The sequence below is a fragment of the Cyclopterus lumpus genome, chromosome 13 (assembly GCF_009769545.1).
Source record: "Cyclopterus lumpus isolate fCycLum1 chromosome 13, fCycLum1.pri, whole genome shotgun sequence".
NCBI lineage: Eukaryota > Metazoa > Chordata > Actinopteri > Perciformes > Cyclopteridae > Cyclopterus > Cyclopterus lumpus.
In genome coordinates, this window is record NC_046978.1 from 5337625 (window position 1) to 5364938 (window position 27314).

The 27314-nt window shown below is 40.2% G+C and overlaps 2 protein-coding genes across 3 annotated transcripts in view; both read right to left on the reverse strand.

Moving 5' to 3' along the window:
* Window positions 1-107: 107 nt before the first annotated feature.
* On the reverse strand, window positions 108-12977 carry clasrp (CLK4-associating serine/arginine rich protein). 2 transcript variants are annotated; one of them, XM_034548227.1, is made up of 21 exons: window positions 12879-12977; window positions 11831-11970; window positions 10930-11027; window positions 9811-9912; window positions 8972-9051; window positions 8697-8781; window positions 8456-8589; window positions 7963-8059; window positions 7419-7497; window positions 7265-7338; window positions 7139-7180; window positions 6735-7055; window positions 5916-6299; window positions 5647-5829; window positions 4708-4747; window positions 2709-2769; window positions 2513-2571; window positions 2357-2403; window positions 2184-2269; window positions 1975-1999; window positions 108-856 (listed from the first exon to the last, which is right to left on the reverse strand). In XM_034548227.1, the coding sequence occupies exons 2-21, from the start codon at window positions 11927-11929 to the stop codon at window positions 766-768; spliced, it is 2187 nt and encodes a 728-aa protein (XP_034404118.1). In that variant the 5' UTR covers window positions 11930-11970; window positions 12879-12977; the 3' UTR covers window positions 108-765. The 2 variants fall into 2 exon arrangements, 1 of the variants encoding a protein (XP_034404118.1); XR_004610709.1 differs by lacking the exons at window positions 108-856; window positions 1975-1999 and having other exon boundaries at window positions 2200-2269; window positions 4704-4747.
* Window positions 12978-15792: 2815 nt separating this feature from the next.
* LOC117741361 (protein jagged-1) overlaps window positions 15793-27314 on the reverse strand; it is a 41073-nt gene continuing 29551 nt past the window's right edge. The window contains exons 6-14 of the mRNA XM_034548362.1: window positions 27061-27191; window positions 25874-25993; window positions 24820-24933; window positions 21586-21699; window positions 19204-19317; window positions 18717-18763; window positions 18237-18413; window positions 17256-17406; window positions 15793-17157 (exon numbers count right to left, since the gene is read on the reverse strand). Coding sequence (XP_034404253.1) covers window positions 16727-17157; window positions 17256-17406; window positions 18237-18413; window positions 18717-18763; window positions 19204-19317; window positions 21586-21699; window positions 24820-24933; window positions 25874-25993; window positions 27061-27191 — 1399 coding nt within the window. The 3' untranslated portion in view covers window positions 15793-16726. The remainder of the gene's footprint in view (window positions 17158-17255; window positions 17407-18236; window positions 18414-18716; window positions 18764-19203; window positions 19318-21585; window positions 21700-24819; window positions 24934-25873; window positions 25994-27060; window positions 27192-27314) is intronic.

Sequence of the window (27314 nt, forward strand, 5' to 3'; positions counted from 1 at the left end):
AAAAGGTATGCAGACAAAAAGCAAAACCAAAATATCTAACTAAACCATTTCTTTGGGTACAACCTGTCAAAGCAACAGAGATGTAAGTGGGCAAGAAAATGAGCAAATCATTTCAAAGTCTGTTTTATTTGTTGTTCTGTATTTTACATTCAACATTATTGAAATCAAAAAAAGATATTTGCTGCTGTTAACCGGTTGGCAGAGGACAGAGTATAAAAAGAGGGGTGGACAGATTGAATTCCCACACTAACTTTTAATGTTCTTTAATAAAGATGTTTTTAATGGATGTGTATACATATCATGTACATCAGCTCATAAAAACTGTTTTAAATGGTCTTTAGTGCGAGTGTTTAGAGAATCTTAGAGACAAGTAATAAGAGGACAAGAGGTAAAAGGTGAGATACTGCTCAGTATTACTAGTAGTACTTTGAAATAGAGAAGGTCCGGTCAGGCAGAAAAAGAAAAAAAAGGAGCATGCGGAAGAAACCAGAAACTAATTTAATAAACTTGCAGTCTCTTTACAAGATGAAGGAAATATAAAAAAGGGCAGATCAAACTCTGCTTAGCTCAACCAATTGGCTGTGTAGTTAGTGAAACTATCAGTCAAAATGTTATATTCTGTAGACACACGCACCAGAGAAGTAAAGATTTGTGTCAAATTCAGTCCATCTCTTCGTGTTGCAATCGGCTGCTTGTTTGACAGTATGTGCTAATGACATGTTTTTTACTGAAGGTGTTGTATGATGCGTCCATGTTTTCCGCAGCTCAGTGGCGGTAGTGTGGACTCTGGGACTTGGAGCGGGACTGGGACCGGGACCGGGACCGGGAGCGGGAGCGGGACTGGGACCGTGACCTCCTGGAAGAAAAATGCACCATAAGCAGTATGAAGGTGAAAGCAAGCAACACACACACACACATATACATACATACATACATATATATATATATATATACATATACATATACATATACATATTCACACACATACACATATATATATATATATATATATATATATATATATATATATACACACACACACACATATATATATATATATATACACACATATATATATATATATATATATATATACATATATATACACATATACATATATATATACATACACATATATATATACACATATACATATATACACATACACACATATATATATATATATATATATATATATATATATATATATATATATATATATATATATGTATGTATGTAAACTTAGTTTTTAAAAAGCAATTACTTTAACAGATCATAATTGAATATACAAACACATTAAAGATGTAAACATGCCTTTAGCAGCAGCATTCAACATAAACAGGTTTGATAATCTGTGTATTAAAGAGCTCCTTATATTTTGGTCGTTAGGCCACTCGTGTTTTTATGTGAATAAGAAGTCGTGCCTTTAATGACAGTTAAGATCAACAGATTTACTGAATACGAATATACTTCGATATACTCGATTTAAGAGGGACATAAAGAAAAACGTTAAGACTGTGGGTCCCACAAACTGAAATAAAGACAACCCAGTCAGTTTGTTTGCAGGCTGCCAAGATTTAAAAAAACATGTGATTTAAACAAGGCCGTCAGATTTCAAACTACGTCCTGAGTCACATGCAGGCGCATTGAAGAAACCACCCAGTTTGAGAACTACCTTTGCAAAAGGTGAACCATAGTATTCTTGCAAGCTAATCAAGAGCAGACTAGGCTTTTTCTTAGAGGGCTTGAAGTCATATGTGCCAACTCCGAGCATTTCAGACAGACAATATAAGGGAATAATGTGAAACCTGAAAAAGAGCACATGTCGCCTTTACACAAATAAAAAGCCATGTAGCATGTGAAGGCACCGTGATGAGCTGCCTTTGAGAGTGTGTTTGTGCATTAATGTGAAAAGACTCCCATAATTATTCTGCTTGCTCAGAGTCGTGTAGATTCTTGTGGCTTCTCACATACCTTCTGTGTGAGTTGTGGTCTCGGCCTGAGGACACAGAGACACCATTAAACAATATCATGGCAGAGCATCTCAACGTCTACAAAACTGTTGGAGCAGAAACTAAATCCAGCAAGTCAGACAGATATGTGTTGGTATACAAGACTGCGCTCACAAACAATACACACTAAACCAAATTAGTATTATTATATTAGCTCCATGTGGATCTTACCATATTTGGAAGGAGAAGGCGAGTGGCTCTGTCGCCCGTACTGTCTTTCCCATTCATCCCTCTCCTTCTCACGCCTCTCCCGCTCCCTAAACGCAGAGCCTCTGGGTAAGACAGTTGCAACACACAAATACCAAACAGTCGCCCCAGCGACCCACACACACACACACACTTACTTCATGCGTATCTTGCGTGCCATGGCTCGTAGCTCTCCCTCCCGCTCCTGTAAAATAAACACTCAGCAATGAAGAGAGATAAAGAATGACAGCGTCACTGTCTGATAAAGCACACACACACACACACAGAGATAGAAAACGGACACAAACACACACCTGTCTTTTGTTTTCCTGCTGCTGGATCTTCACCTGAGCGGCTCTTTTATCCGCCTTGGCTGCAGGACAGGAAAATAAACAGGGAATTGGGGGCGAAAACAAACTTTATTAACTGCATAATGTGACAAAATTCCTAACTGATACCCAACGTCTCAACATATTTCTTAACTTGTGCACCCTGTTCAGTTGTACTCACACTGCTTGTTGAGCGCCTTCTGCATTCGTAGCTTCAGCCGCTCCTGAGGTGTCATCTTTGGCTGCAGGTGACACAATGTGTTAGCACATCATTTCAGAGCCTGACAAAAGTGTGTGTGTGTGTTTAAGAGAGGACCAAAGGACATGCCATCATACAATTATGATACAATCAACTTTATGTAGAGCAGCTTTTAGAGATAAAAAGGCTGAAGATTCAATAATTACGTGTGACGTTTGATGAGTTGACAAGTACACTTGAATCTTACAAGCTGACTATGTGTGTGTGTGTGTGTGTGTGTGTTTAAGAGAGGATCAAAGGATGTGCCGTCATACAATTATGATACCATCACCTTTATGTAGAGCAGCTCGTGGAGATAAAAAGGCTTAAGATTCAATAATTACATGTGATGTTTGATGAGTTGACAAGTACATTTGAATCTTACAAGCTGACTATGTGTGTGTGTGTGTGTATGTGTGGAGAGAGGCAAACTGCTGCTGTAGCTCAAAGCGGCTACATAGGATAGTTTAGAAGCAGGACAGGATCCAGTCACGTAAACCTTTACACTTAAATATATTTATAGTATGAACTCCCATTGGCGAGATAAAGGGGAGGGGGGCAGCAGAAGGAGGACACTGTCAAAAAGTGAAACAAGTACAGGTTCGGTGAGTTTGGAAAGTTCAGAAAGAGCCAGTGGCATTTTGTTACTGACACACCCATCGCTGGGCCGTTTGAATCTGGCCAGGCAAGAAAAACGGCCGGTCACAACACTGAAGATTATTTATCCCACTCCATTTGTCTGTTGGAAAATATTTTAAACTTTTCTTCTTGGCCAGGAAATGCAGCAAGCAGCTTGTTCAAGACTGCACAGTCAAGAACGTTAGAATTTAACAAATACATGTGTTATTTGGTCTCAAAGAGACAGTCTGACATTTGGGAAATACACATATTCCCATTGTTGTCGAGAGTTTGATTCAACTCTGTCTGTACACCACATATGAAGCTACCATGAGGAGCCATTATCCTAACTGAGCAAGACTGGAAACCGAAGCTCAGTAATTTACACGTTATTTGTTCAAGATAAAGTCTGGCACACACCCCCATGAAAAAGTGATTTTAATTTTACACTTCAGTTTTGTACGGATTAAAGAAAGAAGATATAACATGTTTATTAGTGAGCTTTCTAAATGCTGGAAAGCGTATTTTGTTACTTTTGAACAGAGCCAGGCTAACCGTTTCCAGTCTTTGCACTAATCTACGACAACTTACTGCTCCCAGTTAATTCATATTGATATTTAGGCTACAATAAAAAGGGACAGGAAAAAAGGTGTCCCAGAATCTCCAGTTATCGGTTTAACTCTAATCTCCATCTGTACGTATGACAAAGCATTTCAGTTTTAGTAATGTGCTCTGCTGCTTCTTAAAACAAGCCCAAAAACGACTGTCCATAGCACATCTTGGCCAATACTGATCACAAGTTGTAACAAGACACATGGTCAGTAATAAAAAGAAGAACTCTTCTTCCTCTCAGGGCCTTTGATGTGTGACTTACGGACGTGTATACGAGACTACAAACAGATACAAAGATACAAAGATGCTGCACTCTCTCACGCATGTATATATGCATGCATGCACAACCCACACTAGAAGCAAGACAATAAGGACTTCACAGGGGGCTGAAATGTTCACTCCATACAGAGATGGAAGCATTAATTCAGTCTGTCATGTCTCAGTGTTGGCAAGTTCACATTCTTCTCAGCCAAACACTGGAGAAGGTGAAGAATACTGTAATGGAAGCTGCAAAATAGATGACAGGCTTTGATTGCAGTGCATGTCCACTTTGTGAGAGAAATTAACATTTTTAAAGAAATCACATAATGTTATTGTCTGTGGGCAACAATGGCTTCTACATCCCAGTCTGGTGACAACCATGTCAGCCTGTCAGGGATGAGGGAGGCGTAGGCTTTAGCAAGAAACCCAGCTAGATCAAATTCTTACTGACTTTGGCAGCTCCCGTCTCTTTACCACTCGGAGTATCAGGCCTGGAGACAGAGACAGAGAAAGGACAATTAGCTGGGGTGATGAAGATGTGACCATTTCTTCCTCATGTTACAGTATACATAACAAAAAGGCATTAGAAACATGATAATGCATTTATAAATCATTCCTATGGTCTGATAGCACTGTGGGGCTCTAAGAAACGGGTTAAACTCTTTTCTCCAGATTCTGGGCTTTCCATTGGAATTTTTCTGACTTCGGTGTTTCAGAACATTTTGTCATCAGAAACATCTAATCATATGGTGGATGAATCAAATTTTAACATTCCATAGCAATGAATTTGATTGAACAAAACAAAACAAAGTCATAAAAAGAGAGTGAGTCAATACAGTTATAAAACAAGGCAGCCTTTGTTAAATAAAGTGCTCTAACTTGAGCTGTTGGTGTTGAACTCCTCAGTTTTTTGGATGACTAACAGGTGACCCTTCCCCCAGGTTTCCCCTCAACATGTGTTTTGCACTCTCGCTGGCTGCAGCTCCACGACAGGTCAGATCTTCAGCCTGCTAGGTGATGCATCAGTGAGCCTTTGAACAGCGAGCGCCGAGCCAACTTGCCTCTGATCTGGGGCTTTTGACAGAAAGCGCCAAAAGCCATCAGCAAGTATACAAATCAGGCTAAAGTAGTGTGAACTACACTAGCCGTCTGAAGAGGGTCTCTTCAACATAACTGTGTGCAGGATCTGAGCCTCTCTGTCAAACACTGACAGAGCAGAGGATAGAAACAGTGTGCCTGTAAATTAGTTTGCAGTTTTTTTCTGTTCATTCGGCTTGGGTGCTGGAATGAAAACGCTTGTAATGGTTACGATTTTCATAAATTGCATCCACAATTTCCCAAAGAGCACCGGACTACAGTGGATGGGTGTTTCCAGCAAATATCTTCTTACTTTCTTAGCTTGTCACGGACAGTGTTGGTAGAAGGCAGGGCTCCTCTGTTAGGGGAGGGACTGTGGTTGAGGTGACTGGGGGACTGAGAGGGACTGCGGCTGCCGCTGTCTTCCCTCCGGTGGCCTCCACTGTTCCGTCCCCCTCTCTTTGAACTGCCCCCCTGCCGTGAGCTGGAACGAGACCTGATAGGAAACAGAAAGAGAGCATGTGTCACTGCCATGTGTGTTACAAAACAATAACGAACTTAGGAAACACCAGGGAGCTTTACCTCGTCCGTCTGCGTGCCGAGTGTCGTCTCCTTTCTCGCTCCCTCTCTCTCTCTCGCTCCCTCTCTCTTTCTCGCTCCCTCTCTCTCTCACGCTCCCTCTCTCTCTCACGCTCCCTCTCTCTCTCACGCTCCCTCTCTCGGTCGTTGGACCGTGATCGTGTCCGGTCACGTCTCCTCCAGGATGCGGCCCCTCCATTCCCTCCTCTACCCCGGGAGTGAGATCTGGAACGCCGTCTCGACCGTGATCGGGTCCGGGATCGGCGCCCGTCCCTTCCCCCGCGCCCACGTCGGGTACGCCGCGAACGGGAGGAAGAGCGAGACGTGGATTGAGATGAAGAGCGGGAGGAGGAGGAAGGGGAGCGACTGGAGGAGGACCTTCGTCTCCTGGACAAACAGAGACATGCAGTTTTAGTGCCAACACTAGCCCAGCGCCTAGTCTATTTTCATAATACTTCTGGTTTCTTGTTTTTATATTATCTTACTGTCACATGCTGGACTTTGTAGAGAGGTATAAATAAGGAAATATCAAAATGTCATATACTTGCATAGTACATGATTGCAGATACTATATGATACTCATTGCTTTGCCATAATCTGACATGCACAATCATAAACTAATCCTTTTTCTATTAGGCCATGCAGAATAGGTCGATTTGTTATTTAACAGCGACATTTTACTTGATCAAAAACTGTGATCCACCTCACCTACCACAAAATCAGTATTTCATCCACAGTATTCTTTCTGCCTTAACAGCTGTGGTCAATTCAACAGACAAAAGAGGAAAATAACTAATAGAAGGAAGACGGAAAGTTACCGACCGGGAGCCCCTGCTATGACCTGCAGGGTGTTGCAAGTTGGAGGGGACGTGTCCAGAGTGAGGACCGCTTGTTTGTGTTGCTGTTGCTGCAGCTGTTGCTGCTGCTGTTGTTGCTGCTGTTGTTGCTGTTGCTGCAGCTGCTGCTGCTGCTGCTGTTGCTGCTGCTGCTGTCACTGCTGCGGCAGCAGCGGCGGCTGCTGCTGCTGCTGCTGCAGCTACTGCTTCATCGTCGCTGCCTCCGTAGCTGGTGATGAAGGTGATCTTCTCTGGGCCAGGAGAACGAGAGCGTGACCGCGACTCAGAGCTGGACTCTGACTCTGGCCTGAAAGAAAGATCAGAAAATAAAGTTCAGATCTAAAATACAGACTCCACAAATCACGGAAATTAACCAAATATTCAACTCACCGTTTATAAGGATCGTATGTTGGGCTGTCTCTCCTTGCATAGCTAAAAATACAGGAGAATGTTATTAGTTAAACATGTTTTAAGGTAATGTAATGAGGAAAACCCCTGTCAAAGAACATATTTTACCTTGGTGGGCTGATCTGTCGACCTTTTAGTCTCTTCTCTCTGAACTCTCTCCTTTGTCTGCGGGAACGCCGGCCCTGAAATGATCAAATATGTCACTTAGACATTTTTAAATACCACAGGACACACTCATATTTCTCAGTGGATGTTATCTTACAGAGTACATGGCCTTCTCTGCCTCTAGAGCCTTGGCATGTTTGATGGCCTCCACTTCCTCCTTGTCTTTCCTCAACATCCTGATAAACAGGCCATGTTAACAGTGTTACAACAATAAAAAATAATAGTGTCAACATAGTAGTACATTTTTAGTTGTATATTTGTATTTATATTTTCAACTGCATATAACGTCTGCAAGACAGTAAACACATTCACAGAATTAGGCTACATTGTTCATTGCAATATTTCCCTTCAGAAACTTTATGACTCTTATGTTTCTGACTGATTTAGGAGTTCAATGTCTTGGAGCTCAATGACGTTGTGGCTACAAGAACAAAAATAAGTAAAATGGTTTTGTTCTCCTCAGGGATTTGTGAAAGATAATCTAAAGTTCCAACAAAACTTTGTATACTCACTCATCACTCATCACTGAATTTCTTATTCAATTGAGAAATTATAAAAGCAAGAGAATCATAACACATTACACAGCCTTTGCTTTAAGTTTGACCTTTGACACATGATGATTATAATCACTGATATGTTACCTAACAAAGTCTCCTTCAGCCATTCCATATGGGGTTGCAATTTTGTTTAAGTCCAACACCTGTTCCTGGTTCAACTCATCAACATCAACCTCCACATCTGCACAAAAACACACAACACAGCAACAAAGCAAATGTTACCCAGAGACAGAGGATCCTCAGTTCACTGCATGCAAGTAGGTTTAAAATAAAAAATGAAAACATGGAATTGTCATGCATGATTGAATAATCATGTATGACTAAATATGTCCGTCAACAATCTTTTTTTCCTGTGACTAAAACAGAGTAGATTGACTGAAATGTTCAATATAATTTGATGAATGAAGAAAGACTTAAGTGTGAACAGATTTCATTGACTAAAACTATACTAAAATAGCTATGTTTTCCTCTGACTAAGATTAGATTTAGGCAACTATACTTGACTAGTTAAACAAAGCAAAATGAGGTTGACTATTTTCATGTTGCACAAGTCTCAGTGTCAAAATCATTTCCTCACCAATATCTGGGATGCCTTCATCCTCTTCGGATTCACTCTCTGAATTTTCTTCATCTTTGTCTGACTCGGGGTCTGGCTCCGCCACAGTGCTGTCTTCATAAGTGTAACCAATGGAGGCCTTCTTTTCAGCCAGTCTGCACAACAGGAACAAAGATTTAGAAAACTATGGCCTCCAAGAAACTATGATTGAAAAGCACAGTGAGGATAAAAGAAACATTTTAACAACATTACAATGACGTACTTTTTCTTCTCGTCCTCATTTGGCTTCTGCAGGCCACCGTAGAGCTCATCCAGGTAGATCTGGTACAAACACTGCTCCTCAGAGACTGTAGGACAGCAGGGAGTTTAAGAGCACAACACAACTGCAACATATACCCACTGAGGGCAGATTAACAGACTATTATAGGCACATTAAGATCACCAGCATTAACAGTGGCTTGACAGTGTTACAACATGAAACCAAATGTTAATGTAATATTTTAGTCAAATGAAATTCAACTTGTTTGTGATACTCACTGTTTGCAAAGTCATTCTGCACTAGGCCTCTGTATCGCTCATAATTGCACTTTCTCTCCTCCGTCTCCTGATCTGGGGTTCTGTATGAGACAAAGAGCAGAAGGTTGTTGTGTATTTTAACCACTTTATGAGCATTGTTGACTTCCATTTGAGCCTGAAACATTTGACACTGAAGCAATGTAGAGGGTGACCCGTTAAATTACTTAGTAACAGTTGTATTTATGTACAGTAAAAACTAGAACAACTAGTGTTTTGTATAATGCACCAATATAAGAGTAGAGTTAAAGACTGGGGTGATCGCATTAGGTAGATGGGTATGTTTTTTATTTATTTTATGTTCTACAAGAAAGGCATTTAACAATAGTTAGCCTCATGATGCACTGAGAATTGGTTAATATAAATAAAACCATGATTTTCACAATGAAAACTTTCCATTAGGTATTTAAACTTAACGACCAAACAAGGCAAATCATTGTTGCATACTACGCAATACAATTTATTTACACTGAACTATAAAGCAAGGAAATTCACGGAACGGAACCGTTCATCCGATGAACCTCACATTTGGCAGAGCATAGTGCTGGGAAAAGCCAAGAATATGCAGTACGTGCAATTTGGAAACACTTTTGATAACCTTTGAATGAACAAGCGATAGCGCTCTGTAAATCATGGTACTTTCTCCTTTAATCAAGTTCCCCAAATGTCATAATGTAGAATAATCTATGAAGAACATGTGAATGTTTCCACCATGTCCCCAGAATCACAAGGCAAGAATTTAAACATCGGAAAATATTCACTGTAGACAGATTCTGGATTAAGTGTGACGTTCGGTAACTCACGATGTGCTGAGCAGAGGAGGTGTGTAGGTGGGGATGTAGTCCAGATGAGCCCTGACATCAAACCTGTCAATCATGTTGTTGGCATCTCCCTGCCATGGCATCCTTTTGACAAAACAAGAAAAAGAGGGATATTCTGATTAGCAAGATCCTACAAGCACTGAGTATCGGGGGCACGTTACATAAAGCAAGTTCACCAAATAAGCCAAGCATGTTTTGGTTAGTCAGTCATTTTATGTTCATTCCCTAAAGCAAAATCAACATCGTTCAGGTTCAGTTACTATAGCAACGTATGCTGGGAAACTAACCTGTCTGGGGCAGGCTAAGTGTCAGGTGTGGCTTAACCAGAGTTCCTTTAACACTGACTGGACGGGAAAGCATTGATTTCATCTCTGACTTTGTGGAGCGCTGCCATATTATTTAACTTCCTTGATCAATGTCAATCAGTCAAAGTAATTAAAGTTCATACAATCTACTAAAATAAAGAAATAATTATACAATGACAATTGATAAGAAAGCCATACATAAGTGTTTAATTACAGGGCATTTTATATTAAACATTAAGGTTTATGTTAAATAAATCCTAATGAACATTATCACAATTATTAGAATTATAATAGCTCCATAAATAGTTAACATAACAATTGCAAAATTATTTAATATACCTCAATAATAATATCTCAGAAACAAAGTATCTTAACTCTCTATTAATAGAAAATAATGTTGAAAAATGTATTGTTAATGTACATTAACATTTGCTGATGTTATGTCTTTTCTTAATCTCTTTTTGTAGCCAAAAGTCAAACAATTTCTAAATACAATACTATTGTGCCTAAAATTGAATTAGGTTGTAACAAAATATTTGATTTTCATTCACGATAACACTCATCCGACTCTTTATTTGACAGGATTTTTCTACAGGCCAATCACAGTGTTTCTCATCATCCAAGTGGACTGCTGCGCTCGGGCTGCTCAAGATTAGTGTGCACACACAATTATCTTGACTATTTCCACCTAAAACAAATTTTAATTGACCTTCAGGTTTAAGGCCCACTTTTCTTGGATTACTTTATTGAACAGTCCATTGGTGTGTATGCAGCGCATGCGTGTGTGCGCACTCACATGTTGATGGGGCTCTCTGCAGCCATCGCCACAGCAGGATCCAGATGGATCTTGTAGGCTCGGCCATGAACTTGGAGAAACTGAGCAGGATCTTTTTTCTGTTTAGACAAAATTAGTGGCAGTCTGTAGTCAATATATTGGCATCTTGTTATTAACTAAATACAATAACTAACCAAACTGTGAAAGATATTATACTGCACGAACATTAAACTCCTCAATGTCATCTTCTATTCAACCCATAAGGGCAATATATGCTGGTGACTGTGGTGCTTTACCATGTCCAGTAAAGTGAGGCAACACTTGGCTCACACATCTTTTCTTTATTGTGAAAAATGCTGATGCAAGAGAGTTAATTCAGAGAGAGATGTATTCATCTGTCCTCTTAGGTCTAAATTAGGCTCCATGCCGACAGCCAGAACAAAAACCAACTAGCAGAAATAGAAAGCTAGCAGGAGGTGATGAAGTCTCAGCCAACGCATCAGCCTACTTAAAGCTCAAACCAGTGCAAGACCAGGAAAGCACAAAACTACTAAGAGCTTTTAATAAAAGGTGCAGCAACTAACGTTTCAACAAAACAAGTAAACGTAGTTGTGGTGTCGACGTTTAAAGTCCCTTCAACCAGCTAACAGCCGTCTCTCATTGCGTGTATCTAGCCAATGCCACAGCATATAAATATATGTGTGTCATTAAAATAACACAACCCCAGAATTTAAGACAGGGACGGGGCAGTGCCGCATTCTGCTATGCTCCAGTTTTCACCTTTAAAAATAAAGCCAACACTCTGAAATTGGAGGATCAGGTTCGGGAGGATCTCCTGCCACAGAGCTCCACTGTAGCAGAAGTCATAATCAAGTGTCTCTACATACATTGCTCAGGTATTTTGATGATAGAGGTCTCTTACGATCTTTTCGTAGTACTCTCTCCGCCGCTCTCCTCGGCGTTTGTAATCTACCATCATGCCACGGAGCTTGCGCTCATGTTTGCGGGCCTCTTGCCACATGACGGCTCCGCTGGGGGTGGGGGCGCGGCGTGGCACGGCTGCTGTAGAGTGGAAGAAACATGGGAGAGAGGAGTGTGAGAGAGAGAAAAAACACATAAGGACATGAAGAAATGCAGGACCAATACGAATGTGGTCGAAGCATAGAGTGAAAGAGCCTGAGACAAGCTGCTGCACAGATAAAGCTCAGAGAATACTGTACATAACTTCTGGTTCCCACACCATTTATTACCAAAATAAACCACAACCAATACATCTAAGAGCACAACGAAGAAGCTCCGAATGTTTTTATGTTATTAATAATGTGAGTCATTAAGCACATTTTGTTTAAACAAATCAGTGACTTAAGCTACATTTAAAAAAACACACTGAATTCTAGCAAAGAATGTGTAATACAATTTTAACCCTTTGTCACAAAAGTGAATCAAAGGCTCAAATTAAGGGTTCAATTCAACCAGTTTGTGACTGCATATGCTTTGCAGTTACGGTGTATAATCTACGTTATTCTAGTTAATCTCAATGCATCATCACACATGCATCATTTGTGTTTAGTAGATCAACAGAACAGGAGCAGCTAGACTGCCTGCAGCCAATGAGCTAACAGAGCAAACTAACGTGGTATAATATAGTTATAGTTAGTTATCAGGCTCATTTCACGACATCACTGTTTGTGCATCGTTAACTTAATTTAACTCGGACATTAACGCACCCTTCATATAAATAGTATGACTTCTAGATGTCAAAAACCAGTATTCTGATTGAGAGGAGTTTGATGACTACGCGTGCAGCAGCAGGCCTTTAACGTTACGTTAACGTTAGCATCACAGCTAGCCTAGCTTAGACGTCAGGAACGAGCACGTCAGGAGCGAGCATCGCAGACTCTTTAACTCCAACAAGCCACCAAATACAGCTGCGCAATACATTCATTGTGGTTGTAAAACTCTGGGCGTACCTGTTTTAATAACCACCAACACACACACTTGGGTTGTTTTCGGTCTGCCGAGGGCGACGTTAGCGGAGTGTCACACACCTTCTTCTTCTTCGTCTATTTCATCTTCTTCTTCTTTGAGCTTTAATGGCGGTTGGCAACCACATTCAAGGTGTATTACCGCCACCTGTTGGACTGGAGTGTGAATCAGAATTAGAATTGGAATTAGAATCAGATTAATAATTACAATTAAAATTAAAATTAGAATAATAATTAGAATTAGAATTAGAATTAGAATTAGAATTAGAATTAACATTTTAAAATTAGAATCAGAACTGTTTATTGCCTAGAATTTGACTTGGTGAAAGGTGCATAACAAAAAAACAATGCAATAACATGAGACATAATTAAAAAAATAGAACAATTCAAATATTGTAAACAAAAATAATCGTAATTTAAAACAAGTGTATTATCAAAGTGTATTTTATTAGAAAAAAGAAGATGTGCAAGAGTCGGTGACAGTGACACATTTTCCTGGGGATGTAAGTCAGAGTCAGTGGGGGTCCTGGGGTTTATTCATGAACCCAACTGCAGATGGGAGGAAACTGTTTTTTTTGTGGCGTGATCAGTAGATCAGTAGTCTAGCAGTAAAATAAAAATATCATTATTTCTATTATTCCTGTTACTTAAAAAAAAAAAATCATTAGAATATTTTGTATGCTCCCTGATGTCTTTCTTAGCTAATTTCAGAGTTTATCCAGAGTTGTGTTGCAGTTTATCAGTATATGTTGTAAGGTTTACGGTTTATTGCAGTACATACATGCTCCAGTTGGATGTTGCCATATTCTATTACGCATTTCATTTAAACCTGTAAGCCATATTCTCAATCAGTTAATGACTTTTCTTCCCTCTGGCTTTCTGTATGTCACCCAACACATTTTTGAACATTGTAGAGATGTCTATCTGTATCACTCAAATCCCAGTATTCCTGCCATGTTTTGTGTATAATCCTTTAATATTCTTAACTTCAGCTTTACTTAACTATCAATAACCTTGAGTTTTTGGCCAATATTTCAACTGTTTCATTTCCTCCCACCAGAGCAGGAACCCAAAGGAAGGAGACATCTACCCAATGCCTCCCCTAAAATATAAAAGGTTGTGTATGATATCCTGGTATACTTGAGGTATTTTAACATACTTGTACTTGTCTTGATTATTTCTATTGTATGCAACGTTTTATTTCCATACATGTAATCAAATGTTAGTCTAGATTATGATGTATAGGTTATTAGGTTAAGATATACCACCAGTATACCAAGTAATTCAAATTAGACCACCTTTACCAACTGAAACATTAACGTATTACTACTTTCATTCTGGTAAAAGATCTGAATACTTGTTCCTTCATTGGTCAAAACAGGTTCATTTAACCTATCACATTGTACATTTACTTTTGTTTAAAGTAGCCTGGTAGTCCCAGGAGTTGATACATGTTCTTTGGTTCTGTTTACTCATACTAGTGCTCTATAATATTTGAAAGATATATGAAAAGTGTAAATGCCTCATGCCAAATAGTTATAAACTACACTATTTTAAAAAATGTCAGGGATTTTGACGTGTGGGTACCTGCTGTGGCCACAAGATGTCCCTGTAAAACTGGGGAAATGGCCATACTTTTGAAGTCGTCCTAAATTTTGAGATTACCTTGGTCTAATGAAATCAAATGCGAACAAACAGTATGTATTTTTTAATAACCATAATTGAGATAAATAATATTGTTCAAAAGCATGCTATTCTAACAGTCTACAGTATTTTGCATGCAATGTGTCTTGTATAACTGCTGACATTTTGATCCCAATTGACAAGTCAATCATTGCTTGAACCCCAGATTACCATATGTTTGTATGATTACAAAGAAAGACACGTTAAATATTCAGTTTCAAATAGGAGTTGAGAAACTACCTTGTGTGAGTCTGGCTTTAACATCAGGTCATGGAATCAAAGCTGGAGGGGACAAACTTACATTCAAGTATCAGCTGCATCACTGGGGATATATAAGGTTTTAAGAAGAAACATTTTTACTGAGGCTGTCAGCGCGCTGGTGCCTGACATCCTGGTGCGTACAGCAGGTGTAGAGAGGGCCCAAGAAGTTTGTGTTAACTCCCCCTAAAAAATGTATATTTCCTCCTGACCAGGGTAATGACAGGAAGCATGTGTTCATTTGCAGCCTGCCGCTGTTTGCACAGGCCAAAGGTCACATTTGTCAATCCCTTTGCCCAATAACTGTTGCTGCTGTGACCCTGCAGCCACTTTACACTGCCCGACATAAAACCTCTCCTTTCACACCCTTTCACATATTACAGCAAATAAATGAAGTGGGTTGCAGCTGACATACAGTACACTGCCACATACTGGACATGTTGTATGTAGTATTTCACATGCTTTTACATGTTTAGATACAGTATATTTGAGCTGTTTTTGTGTTGCACTTGTTGGAACAATTGGAACAATTACACACCGCTGAGGTTACAAGAAGGTATACTGTAAATGTTGCCAACTTTCCAACAACAGACATGTTTCTCACAACCACATAGTCGTTCTCTAGGAAGACTGAGGTCAATGAGGTGGTTTGCCATATTTTTCCTGCACTGTCAGCAACATTGTTTGTGAAAGTGTGTCAGAAAGTGAGTGAGAGAGGCTGTGAGCTGTGCTCCATCATGAACAAGACAGCTTGTCATAGCATCCGAGAGCTGGACACACATGAACACAAAGGGTGAGAAGCACTTCATGCACTTTACTCTTGCAGACAATAGTCAATAATCTCTGTGTGGCAACACTGACACCTCCCACTAGCAGCAACTGTAACTCTGCTAATGATTGATTACAGGCAATCAAAAAATTAAATAGAGTTCGTAAATGCACTTTTATTACAATCCACATGTGCTGGTTGCTCCAAATGGAAAGTGAAATGGGACAAACAGAGCAAAGCAATACAGTGAGACTTTCAGACCAAACCACAGTACAAAAAGGGCATCAATATGTACAATATATTCATGTACAAAAGCTACTTTACACACAGGTATGAAACAATCATACATCTTCAACAAACTGTAGTATTACAAAGACAATACAGGCAACAGTGTATAGTTTTAAAACAAAGGCTTAAAAGCCTTTGGAGCAGGAGTATGCACCCACATTGACACGTTGACGCACACACACACACACACACACACACACACACACACACAAGTTGATCTATATCAACTTGGTTTTCTCTTCTTAAAGTAAACTGTCCTTCTCCCTCACATATACTCATAATATACATTCTCTCTTTCACACTCACAAACATTTAACACACGACCAGACACAGACAGACAGACACACACACACACACACACACATACACTGAGTGTTAAATAAGCGTCCATTCATGGATCTCTCTGTCTGTCAGAGTTTAGTCTCTCAAACAGAAATGGAGGTCTGAACACCAATCAAATGGCATCATGGACTAGGAAATAGGTTGTGAGGCTTCTACAAAGGATGGTCCTCTATTTCCTCTTGACAGTATCTCAGGCACTCCAAGTCTTTAAGCCTCAAGAATAAATCAAGAGTCTGATGAGTCTCTCAATCAAACATCATGCATCAGCTGCCTCTCCTAGTTAATAAAGTCAAAGACGACAACACATTTAGACTTTTGACCCTTCTACTTAGCAGCCTTCACTCCTCAGGTCATAAGGTCACCCCATTTTCATAACTGCAACAGTGACACAGTGCAAGAAACTGGAAACAGGTCCCCGTTGGCGAGAGAGTGCAAAGAACACAAAATGAAATAGAACATAAAAAAGCTCCTCCGAGACCCAAGAGTTCAAGGGTCAGGCCTCCAGTTCCTGGTTGTCTGTGTAGTGGAAGCGGTTCAACTTCTCCCTCTCCCGGTTTGAAATGTCCAGTTTGGGGCCGTGGGGATGCTTTAGTGCCGGAGACGGGTGTGAAGGGGCTGGGGAGGGCGGCAGTGTCAGTTCAATCTCCTCGTAGCCACGTGAGACTGAGGAAGGAGGGGCCTGAGGGTGTGCAAGTGGATCGGCAGAAGGCAGGAGGGGCCCAGGACGGTCCACGTTTCTGATGAGGTTGACAAACTCCCTCTGGTTGTTGATGCCTTCTTCTTGTGGGACGGCCTGCTGCTTTTTCCGCTTTCGATGGAGGTGTGAGAGGAAGAAAGCGCAGGTCGCACAGCCACAAACCATCACCAAAGCTAAGACGCCTACCAGGATGATGTAGAAGCTGACACCCCCTTGTGTTGTGTCACCTACACACATGGAGGCAGAGACAGAGAAGTCAGATCAGACTTCCTCGAGATTTTGTACTTTTTAAAAAGGCACACACCCATCCATATATATTTTTTACCTGGACAGTGTTGACCAATGCAAGGATTCTTTAGGTTCATGCACTCGTTACCATAGTAACCCTCGGGGCACGCACACAAGTATCTGCCCTCTGTGATGTGACAGGGCACCCCCTTGGGGCAAGGGTTGGGATTGCACATATCCAACACTTTCTGAAATCATGGAAAAAAAACAAAACAGTTGCAGTTACATCCATTTTGTCAGATCTATGATGAATCAATTAGTGACAGGCATCTTTAATCTATTTCCCTTGTTGGAGCATTATCTATAGCTATTGTTCGGCTACAAATCCGGGAAACCAGTTTAAGTAGATTTAAGACATCTGCCTAAATGTTTAACAAATTAAATGTATTAATTTTCTCTCTATATCTGTTACATATGTGGGTTCAGGTGTCTACGCTACTTTTAAGCTTATATGCATTTTCACGAAACCATTTCCGCTAAACCTTACACAGACACTTCTGTATTTACATTCAACCAAAGTTTTCTTTTGATAAAGAGTGAGCATTCAACTGTAAAAAATTGACTTGGCTTATATTGCACAAGTTGTGTGAGAGTTTGCAAACAGATTAGTTTTATTATTGTAAAACGCAGTCCCTACTATTGATCATGGATTTTCTCAATTTTTGGATTCTACGTTTTGACATTAATATTCCATTAAATATATATAGGTCCGTCTTTTTGGAAGAGCTTGACATCAAATATACAGTAATGTGAACTACTTTATGTGTTTTTTAAGATTTAATTAAGAATATCAAAATAACATTATATATTTATTTTTTGTTGTTTCATTTTTCATTAATCATTTTATTTGTGTTTGACTGTTTTACATTTCTTTTTATGATTACACTCTATGATGTTTTCCAGATTGAAGGGGACTTGGACATCTTTCTCCACTGCGTAGCACGCATATCTTTAATTATGATGTTTCAGTCTGCAGACTAAGTGAGGCTTAAGCTAACATCTACGAATGTTGTCCAACCTCACAGAAGACTCCTGAATATCCCGTGGTACAGTTGCACATGACGGTCCTTCCATCCTGCTCCACACACTGTCCTCCATGCAGACAGGGGGTACTGTCACAGGGAGTCAGACCAATCTGGCAATATTTCCCAGAGAAACCAGGTGGACACAAGCATCTGGACCCTGACATCTGGTCCTACATGGGACAGTACACAGTGTGTGTTATTTATATTTGAAACAGAGAGAGCAACAGTTACATAAAGTGTGTGTGTGTGTGTGTGTGTGTGTGGGGGGGGGCACTCGAGAGACGATGATTAAAACTCTGTTTCTCAAGTTGTGTGAGAATCTTATGGCATAAGATTGAAGATAATAAACGATAGAAAGAAGGTGGCAATGTCACTACAGTGAATAAGATAGAGTGAGAGGAAGACAATGAAGCTGCGATGTGCAGAGAGGGCAGGCGCTTTAAACAGAACAGCAGCACAGCCGGGACCCTCACCTCACAACGTCCGCCGTTCAAACACAAACCCTGACAGCTGCTGTTCCCTAGAAATCAGATGAAGCACAAACACAATATTAATCTGTCACATGGTGATTTGATATGTCAGTGTTTATTGTAAACAACAGTATACAAAGTAAAAAGAGAACAGACTGTGATTATTGATGTTGCAATACACTGTGCAACCAGGATGTCAGATTGTATTTTTGACATCACAAAGGAGATGCAGTAGATACAATTTAAAAAAGAAACTTCACACACTCTTTTTGGTGAGTGTTACATTATTTGTGTATTGCCGCGTTTCCCTGTGACAAAAGATTGATAGAACTGGCCTTTGAGTAAACTGATCTCCAGCCTAGAGGGGCTCTGGGCCGCAGGGGAACGGCTGTTTAAACACAATCCTCTGAAGGTCTTTATTTTACTGTCTGGGCCGCAGGACAATTCTTCCTTCCTTCTTTTATTCCTTTCCTTTGCCTTTTATACTCACTGATGTCACAGTTAGGCCCCGTCCATCCAGGAAGGCAGTCACACAGGTATCCACCGATCAGGTTGCGACAAGAGCGGGCGTGGACGCATATACTCATTTCACACTCGTTGGTGTCTAAAGGGAGAAAGAAGAAGTTTCTAAAAATAAAGATCTGATGAACATTTCATCTTTACTTTAGACATCACATCTAATGTCTCTAAATTAATCAGCTCCTCTTCAATTCTAAATGGATGTTGCAACATTTCGAGCGCAAATTAGTATTGGATGTATTTGGATTACTTTACATGATAATGTCCTTTTTTTAGTTAAATGTATTATTGTTCTGTTCTCTATACAGTAATATTACAAAGTATAAAATATGTATTATTATTTATAGGTTATTATTTGGCAGTTATTATACAGGAAATTAAGTTACAAGTTCCATAAAATGCCACTTTTGAGCATTGTAATCTTGTTTCAAACTCACAAACTACATAAATTACTGTAAACCGCTCACTGAAATGAGATAAAACATCCCATAAAGTGACTGAATCTAATCCTGCATGTCTTCAGCCACCTGTTTAATTCAATTTTGAAGTGGATGCTTGATTTGAACCGTGCAGTGGGGAAATCGCTGGGCAGACGCCAGCAGGACGCTCACTCGCACTTGGAGACAGAATGCTCGCCTTTATCAAATATTGTGTTTACAAATGCACAGTACATCCAAAGTAATGCCTTGCAGCATCGTTCTACATCTTCCCTGCACAGACCCCCCTGCTGTATCACGGCTTCTGTTCAGTTCATTTGTGCCTCCCACTCTGTCGCACTGGGAGTGTAAAAAGATAGGAACCCCCTGAGGGCTTGGCTCTGATAGCAAGAGGAGGATTAGAAAGACACACTGAAAGAATAAAGAGGAAGTAGTCAGTTCGTTAGGTAATCTAAACCTGCTAAAGTCAGTGAGAAGCCTATTAGGATTTAGCACCGGTGGAGTATATGTGTGTGTTTGGGCGTGTGTATTTTATCTATGGAAAAAGCCTGTGGAGAAAATGTGAGTACAGAAGTCAGCTAATAAACGAGTGGAACTGATAGAAAGTATAGTTGCCTTTCCCCATTTGAGGCAGTACTGGTGCCCTGCCTATCGGCTCAGGCTATAAAGAGTTTTATCACTTGTGTTTGAACACTGTGTGTGTGTGTGTGTGTGTGTGTGTGTGTGTGTGACTGTGATCTACTGACCTGCGATGTGGAAGTATTTGGGATTATCAAGTGTCAGAGTGACATATCACTGTAACACAGCGGAGCAGGAGAGGCTGTCATCCTGAAATATGTCTCACTTTTAAGTCATAACCCGCAGGACTCTATTTAGAGTGTGTATGTAGTGTATCCTCTGTGTGTGTGTGTGTGTGTGTGTGTGTGTGTGTGTGTAACCCTGTGGGAGTATACTTGTCAATATGAGTGAACGCAGCCCAAAGCAACCTGACATTGTATTTTAACGAGAATACCGATTGGCCACGAGAATTAACATGCCGTTTCTGCCTCTTTAATTTGTGCTTTAAATGCATATTACACTTCAAATGGAACACATAATCACCTATTGCTCATTGAAACACAGCTTTTGAAACCAGCTGTGAATTACAGCTAAGATTGATTTTACCTTTTAGAAGATTAGTGTTGAAATTCCAATGAATAGATTCCTTTGAGGATGATAAATATTAGATTATCTCATTAATAGAACTTTGTACAAACAACTGTAGTGGCATACTCTAATGATGAAAAATGATCACTGTTACAAAAAACCCAAGTATGCATAACACTCAGAATTGATCCCTTTGCACCAATCTTTGAGTAGGTTAAAATGTAATATTTTAGTGATTAATTGTACAATACATAGTTCTGGCATCTTCCATCTCAGTTGTTACTTAAGGCTGTGAAAAATGCTTGAAATCAATATCACAATTGTCCAACGTTATATAACTATAAGGAAATGCAAATTGTAAAGAAACAAAATAAATGAACCGCTGTCAAACCAGTGTACTGTGTTCCACCAGTGTGCATCAGGCTAAACCTTTTCAAACAAAACCCTCAATAACTAGTTTGTATTTTACTATTGAAAGCTCCTGAACGGCTGCTAAATGGACCGTATGGTGAGATCATTTCAGCAAGAAACTTTCAATCCAACAGGGACCAGAAGTTCTTCAAGTGCACGACACATTACATTTTCATGACAGCTACTGAATGGACCTTGTGTAGCTAATAATAGCTAATAATAAAGAGAAGTTTGTAAAATGATGTCATAAGATAATATTATCACCAGGATGTTGTTTGGGTTGACTAAACGATGATACTGAATTATTGCCTTGCCCTACTTTTAGTCTTGATTTAGTCTTTTGAAGTGTAGACACTGACCCAGCTGGCACGTCCTGCCGGTCCATCCAGGCGGGCAGAGGCACCGGTAACCTCCAGGAGCCTCCTGACATGTTGCTCCACGGCCACAGGGGCTCCGATCACACTGCCTCACCGCTGGTAAGAGGAGATATGGCACATGAAGAACTGGAGTGTGTAATGGGAATGTGTGTGTGTGTGTGTATATCAAAGAGACATTTCATTTTGTGTGTCACTGAGGCGATGCCATTGGTATGCGGACGATTTAGCGGCCCATGTTTTCATTCTCTTTTCTGCTGCTCTGGTTTCTGTGCAAACAGTGATAAAAAAAAAAATCATCTACTGCATGGACATGGCTGTTACCTCAGAGAGGAGGTAGGAAAGAGGGAATTTAAATAAAGGAAGGGGGGGGGGGAGTAGAAATAGAACAATCGGGTGATTCCACTCCTGTGTGAAGAAATTAAAAACAGATAAAGAAATGTGAGGAGCACAAACAGAGAGAGAAGCTCTCATATGAGGGGTTAACTATGCATGACTTCCTATTACACATAGCATATTTGTGCATGTGTGCCATCATCATTTTTCCCATGCAAGACTCTGTGTTATTCATCTTTTAGTCAAGAGCTCTCTGTCTCGTAACTTTTTGTGATATACATAACCCTGCAGAAAGAACTCCCCTGACCTTGACTGCAATAATAAGCCAGCCAAGCTACCAAAACTAGATGAAGAATTCATTACAAACAAAGAAGCCTTTAATTAATATTGTATATATATATATATATATATATATATATATATATATATATATATATCTGTAAGTAGAGCTGTGTTGTGGTTATGGTTGTCATTCTCTGCAAGCCTGACAATCCTTTCACTGTGTATTCCACAGAGATACTCCCACAACACACACAGAGACAGAGATAGACTGCCTCTGGGACTGTTAATCAAGCCAACTACAAATAACAAGAGCAAAAATAAACTAGTCCTTTATTCCTCAGTTTGTCCCTCTCTCTTTTACGCTCTCTGTCTCAGAAATAAAAGTGTTTGCATGCCAGCGCTATTTATCCAGATCGAGGTGAAAGCCAAAGACGTGGAACACTGCTTGTTTCACACGCAGCTCTCTGACAGACCGTAACCTGTATGATCCAATCACACCTGTAGCCACACACACACACACACACACACACACACACACACACACACACACACACACACACACACACACACACACACACAAAGACAGACCACAGGATCGAGTCTATGACTGACGGTTGTGACAGCTCAGTTGTTACTAAACTGTGTGAATAAAGGTCAAATGTTTGACCTTTATCCACGCTTGAAGACATGGAAGTGGGAGATCATACATGGTGTGACTCAATGCATGTCTTTAAAATATTCTTCGAACTGAAGATGTTTACAAGCCGACTTATTTAGACTTCCAGAGGCTATACTTAGTGTTAGTTTACAGTGACAATCCACTGTTTGTAATTAAGATTAATACTCAGCCTGTCAAACAAGCTGTTTAATGTCTTCTGTGGACATGGAACCCTGACAATAACACCTAAAATAGCTAGGATTATGATATTGGGATCATGGGAAATGTATGATCTGGTGTTTCTGAGCTTGACTTGCCAATAAAAGTCACCATATCTCAGCCTTTGTTGCTTTAATTTGTATCATTATTTAGTCAAACTTGAATTCAATATTGTTGACTACAAGGATGCACCTCAATGTTTAATGATTAATTGTTTCATGCCGCCACACGTCTGCTCTATTTTCTGTCTCAAGTCTTCGTCCTGCCCTCTTATGAAACTTAATGGCCAAGAGACCATGTTTCTTTAGTCTTAAGTTCCTCCGATCTTTTACATTGATCACAGAAACCATGTACGGTAAGTTATTGTTATTGTTATTATGACTTAAGAATTTAGGTTAGTGCATACAACTGACAGTCACTGAAGTGCATGTAAATAAACACTGGTTAGAAAATATCCACCAGTGAATCTTTGTGAGTTCTGTGATGCAGAAGACAATTTTAATTGCCCTCTGAAGATATACATGCTCTGCATAACAGCGGTTCAATTAAAAATGTCTGCGACCACATCGCATGCCATAATGTCATTGTTATGGCTGAGAATTATCTTTTGTGGGCAGCTAGTGTTACTGGTAGCAGTCTTTGTCATGACCAAAGTTAGACAGTTGAGCATTAGATATTTTTAGGAGAAACATCAGGCAACTGTACAGCAAAATACTGTCACCACAACTGATGAGGATAGAGGCCAACAACAACAACAACATATCATTCCTGTTCCAAACCCAAGTGTGTATTGTCTTAATGTTTGGCTCTGGTCTCACTTTCTTCACTAAGCAAACACAATCTGATAACATTACATTCATTTGGATCCCAAAACAACGTCCCCCCCCCCCTGAACTCACATTACGAGGGAACAGGATGTCGCCACACAAATCCTCACATGTGGGATTAAAGTCTGCTGATATTCACTTGTCTGTTTCGACTCCACATGGAAGAAGACCAGTGATTGATGCACACTCGTCTCAACCTTTGTACTTCTGATCTCCTCTTGTGGCCAGTAGCCTCCCTGTTATCAGGATCTGCTTTGTGTTTCAGATCGAGGAATTTCTCCATTGTTTCTCATTGCATCAGGAGCAATTTGGGCTTTAGTGTGTTTCTCGTTTAACATATTAATATGTGGACATGAGAATCCCCTCTTAAAATAGAGCTACAGCCACACCTGTCTGACCTGGTGCTTGTGGTGCACTCTGCTGACATTTGTGAACTAATCCAACTCATCTGGATCAAAGTCTGGATGTACTTTGATGCAACTGAACGAGGAATTAGACAATGAGCACTTGATTCACTGCCATTAAGAAAATACCATTAACACACAGGTTCCCCTCTACAGTTTACAGTTAATCAATAGAGTTGATCAAAGACCCTCCACCTCACCTTTTCTTGGCAGTAACACACACAGACACACACAGGCACACACACAGACACACACAAAGCCAGAAACAAAGCCAGAAACAGGGCGAGACAGACCACTGATTGCCGCTTGTGTTCAGGCTAATTCAGCTTCCTCTGTTTGATTGATTAGAGTAACTGACTGGCTTTTATCCAATAACTACCAATCACAGACCGTCTCACACTGCCCTGCGTTGTGTGTGAGCACCGTGTGTGTGTGTATGTGTGTGTGTGTGTGTGTGTGTGTGTGTGTCTGTGTGTGTAGCATTGGCAATCACCATCAACGCAGGTGGGTCCGGTCCAGCCGTCGGTACAAGTACAGCTGAAGCCCGTTGGGTCTTCCACACAGGTGGCTCCGTTCATACACGGTGACGACAAACACGCATGCTCCACTGACGAGACGAGAAGATGATGACAACGACACATGAGGATGTAATTTAAATTCCTCATGATATATCTTTTCTCCGTGGAGGTTTATTGAGTGTCACCTTACACTACTGAACTTGGTACTTTATCAATAAAGAGCTATGTACACCATGTATGTGTCTATACATAAACACAGGTGTGATACATATACATATGTGTGGATGTGTATTGAGGTCTGTTTCTACTATGAAATGTAAACCTTTTTCTATGTCACGTCAGACACTCGGGTCACATGATTGCATCATAACGTAGATATCATGAGTATATCTAAGATGGTCAGTTTTCGTCTGATTAAGAGCAATTCTGCTCGAAATGTCATATAGATGTGATACATAGATGGATTTCAGAGACCTGCAGTGTGTGACACCCCACAGATACTTAAAGATAATATTATAGTGGCAGACAAAAAGGATGCTTTGTCTCAAAATGAAGACAAACTCCACTAAAGGGGATGTTTCAACTTTCCTTTCTTTCTCTCAACGTGAGTGTTTTGAGAAAAAAAAGATTTGATTAAACTTTAAAATATATAAATGTATATAACACAATACGTGGTATATGGTATGAAGTCAGCAAAAAATGAATATGCAGTATTCAGGTATATATTTGATATTTATGGCTATGTGTTATATATATAGTTGTTTTTGCGTTAGTTTCTTTGTTGTTTATATTGATGCATTTGTTATTTTTATAAACTTAAGGCTCAATTTGACCTTCACTGTTGCTTCCTGAGCCACATAATGTTATCTCTCTTGTTGTCATCATCTCCTTCATTAAAACAAACAACCAGGTTTCATTCCACATTTCTTATCTGCTGTATCCACATCTCGTATTTATATATATATATATATATATATATATATATATATATATATATATATATAATATTTCTTTGGAAACCAAACTCACCGATATCACAGTTACGTCCTCTGAAACCTTCCCGGCACTCACAGTGGTACTCATTTGGCTCTGTGTTGGTGCAGGTCCCGCCGTTCTTACAGGGCTGGTGGGTGCCACAGTAGTTTAGATCTGAAGTCATACAAAATTATGATTAAACTACTGGTATATTTATAATATATATTTATATTTCAGTTCAGTTCACAGCTCAAAAGGTATACAAGATACAAGAATAAGGATAAGATGGATGCAGGTTCACTTCAGTTTGACTTTGTCAAACTGAAGTGAACCTGCACACACACACACACACACACACACACACACACACACACACTGAAGACTAGGTCCAAGGCTCTGTGTGCTGACTGTGCAGGTCAGTAGCTGCAGGGCCTGTGTTAAGGCTGATTAAAGCTGATCTCCTCTGTGCCCACCGTCGGTTTGTCTCTTAACAGCTCTTTAAAGAGTCTTTCAGAAAACACAGGAATAGCTTAGGACCCCACCTAAGAGCCTATCCCCGCTCACTATTACCTGACCCAAGGCTATCACCTTTCCTCTGCACAATACTCCGTCCCGTGGGCTCCCGGATCCCAGCTCCCACACTGGTACAGAGGTGGGAGGTGTACTGGTAAATTCTGGGATAATAATGGAGGAACTTTGCTCCAGTGTGTGTGGGAAAAGTCAAAGTATGGAGGGTGAAGCCCTGAAGGAGCTGTGTCTTATCTCATGATCAGTATGCCATGCACTGGATGGTGTGTGAAGAACCACGCCTAACAAACTAATATACTGCGCACGCAATGTTGTTTGTCTCCCACACGCATGCACGCACACAAACACACACACACACACACACACACACACACACACACACCCCACACACACTTGTAGGCAAACCTCTTTCATCTTTATGTTGATGACACAGTTCTGTTATTGAGTGTTTCTATTAAATGCTAACATGCTAATGCTAAAGATTAGGAGCAACACAGGTAGTGAGTGTAGTCGGCTTGTCAGCTGGGTTCTTTCATTATTCTTGGGATACATATCTTTCTGTTTTTCATCACATATTGTATTATTGGATCTACTGTTTCCTAACAGGAAAAACACATTTTTGTCTGTTGATCAGAAGAAGGAAAACATATTAATACATCTGGGCATTCCTTCATTCTTACTTCAAAACGTTCAATTTATGACTAATATCTGACCTTTGTCACACAGCAGTCCTCCCCAGTTGACGTCGCACACACACTGCCAGGGCTCGCCGCAGCTTCCATACACGCAGCCGGGGAACGTTACACACTGGTCACACAGAGGGCCCTTCCAGCCATAATGACACCTGAAGAGGAAGGGCAAAGAAATGTTTGCTCGTCTCACCTTCATAGGCTCGATAGTAACTGATCTGAACCAGTTCCGTTGGTCATTTTATGCGCATGCTTTGGGAATGTCCACTTATAGCACT

Coding starts and splice junctions, on each gene's coding strand:
- clasrp (XM_034548227.1), bottom strand. CDS start 11,929: ATGTGGCAAGAGGCCCGCAAACATGAGCGCAAGCTCCGTGGCATGATG. Junction 9,913..10,929: donor GCAGAGAGCCCCATCAACAT/GTGAGTGCGCAC, acceptor TTTTGTCAAAAG/GATGCCATGGCAGGGAGATG. Junction 2,404..2,512: donor AGCAGGAAAACAAAAGACAG/GTGTGTGTTTGT, acceptor TTTATTTTACAG/GAGCGGGAGGGAGAGCTACG.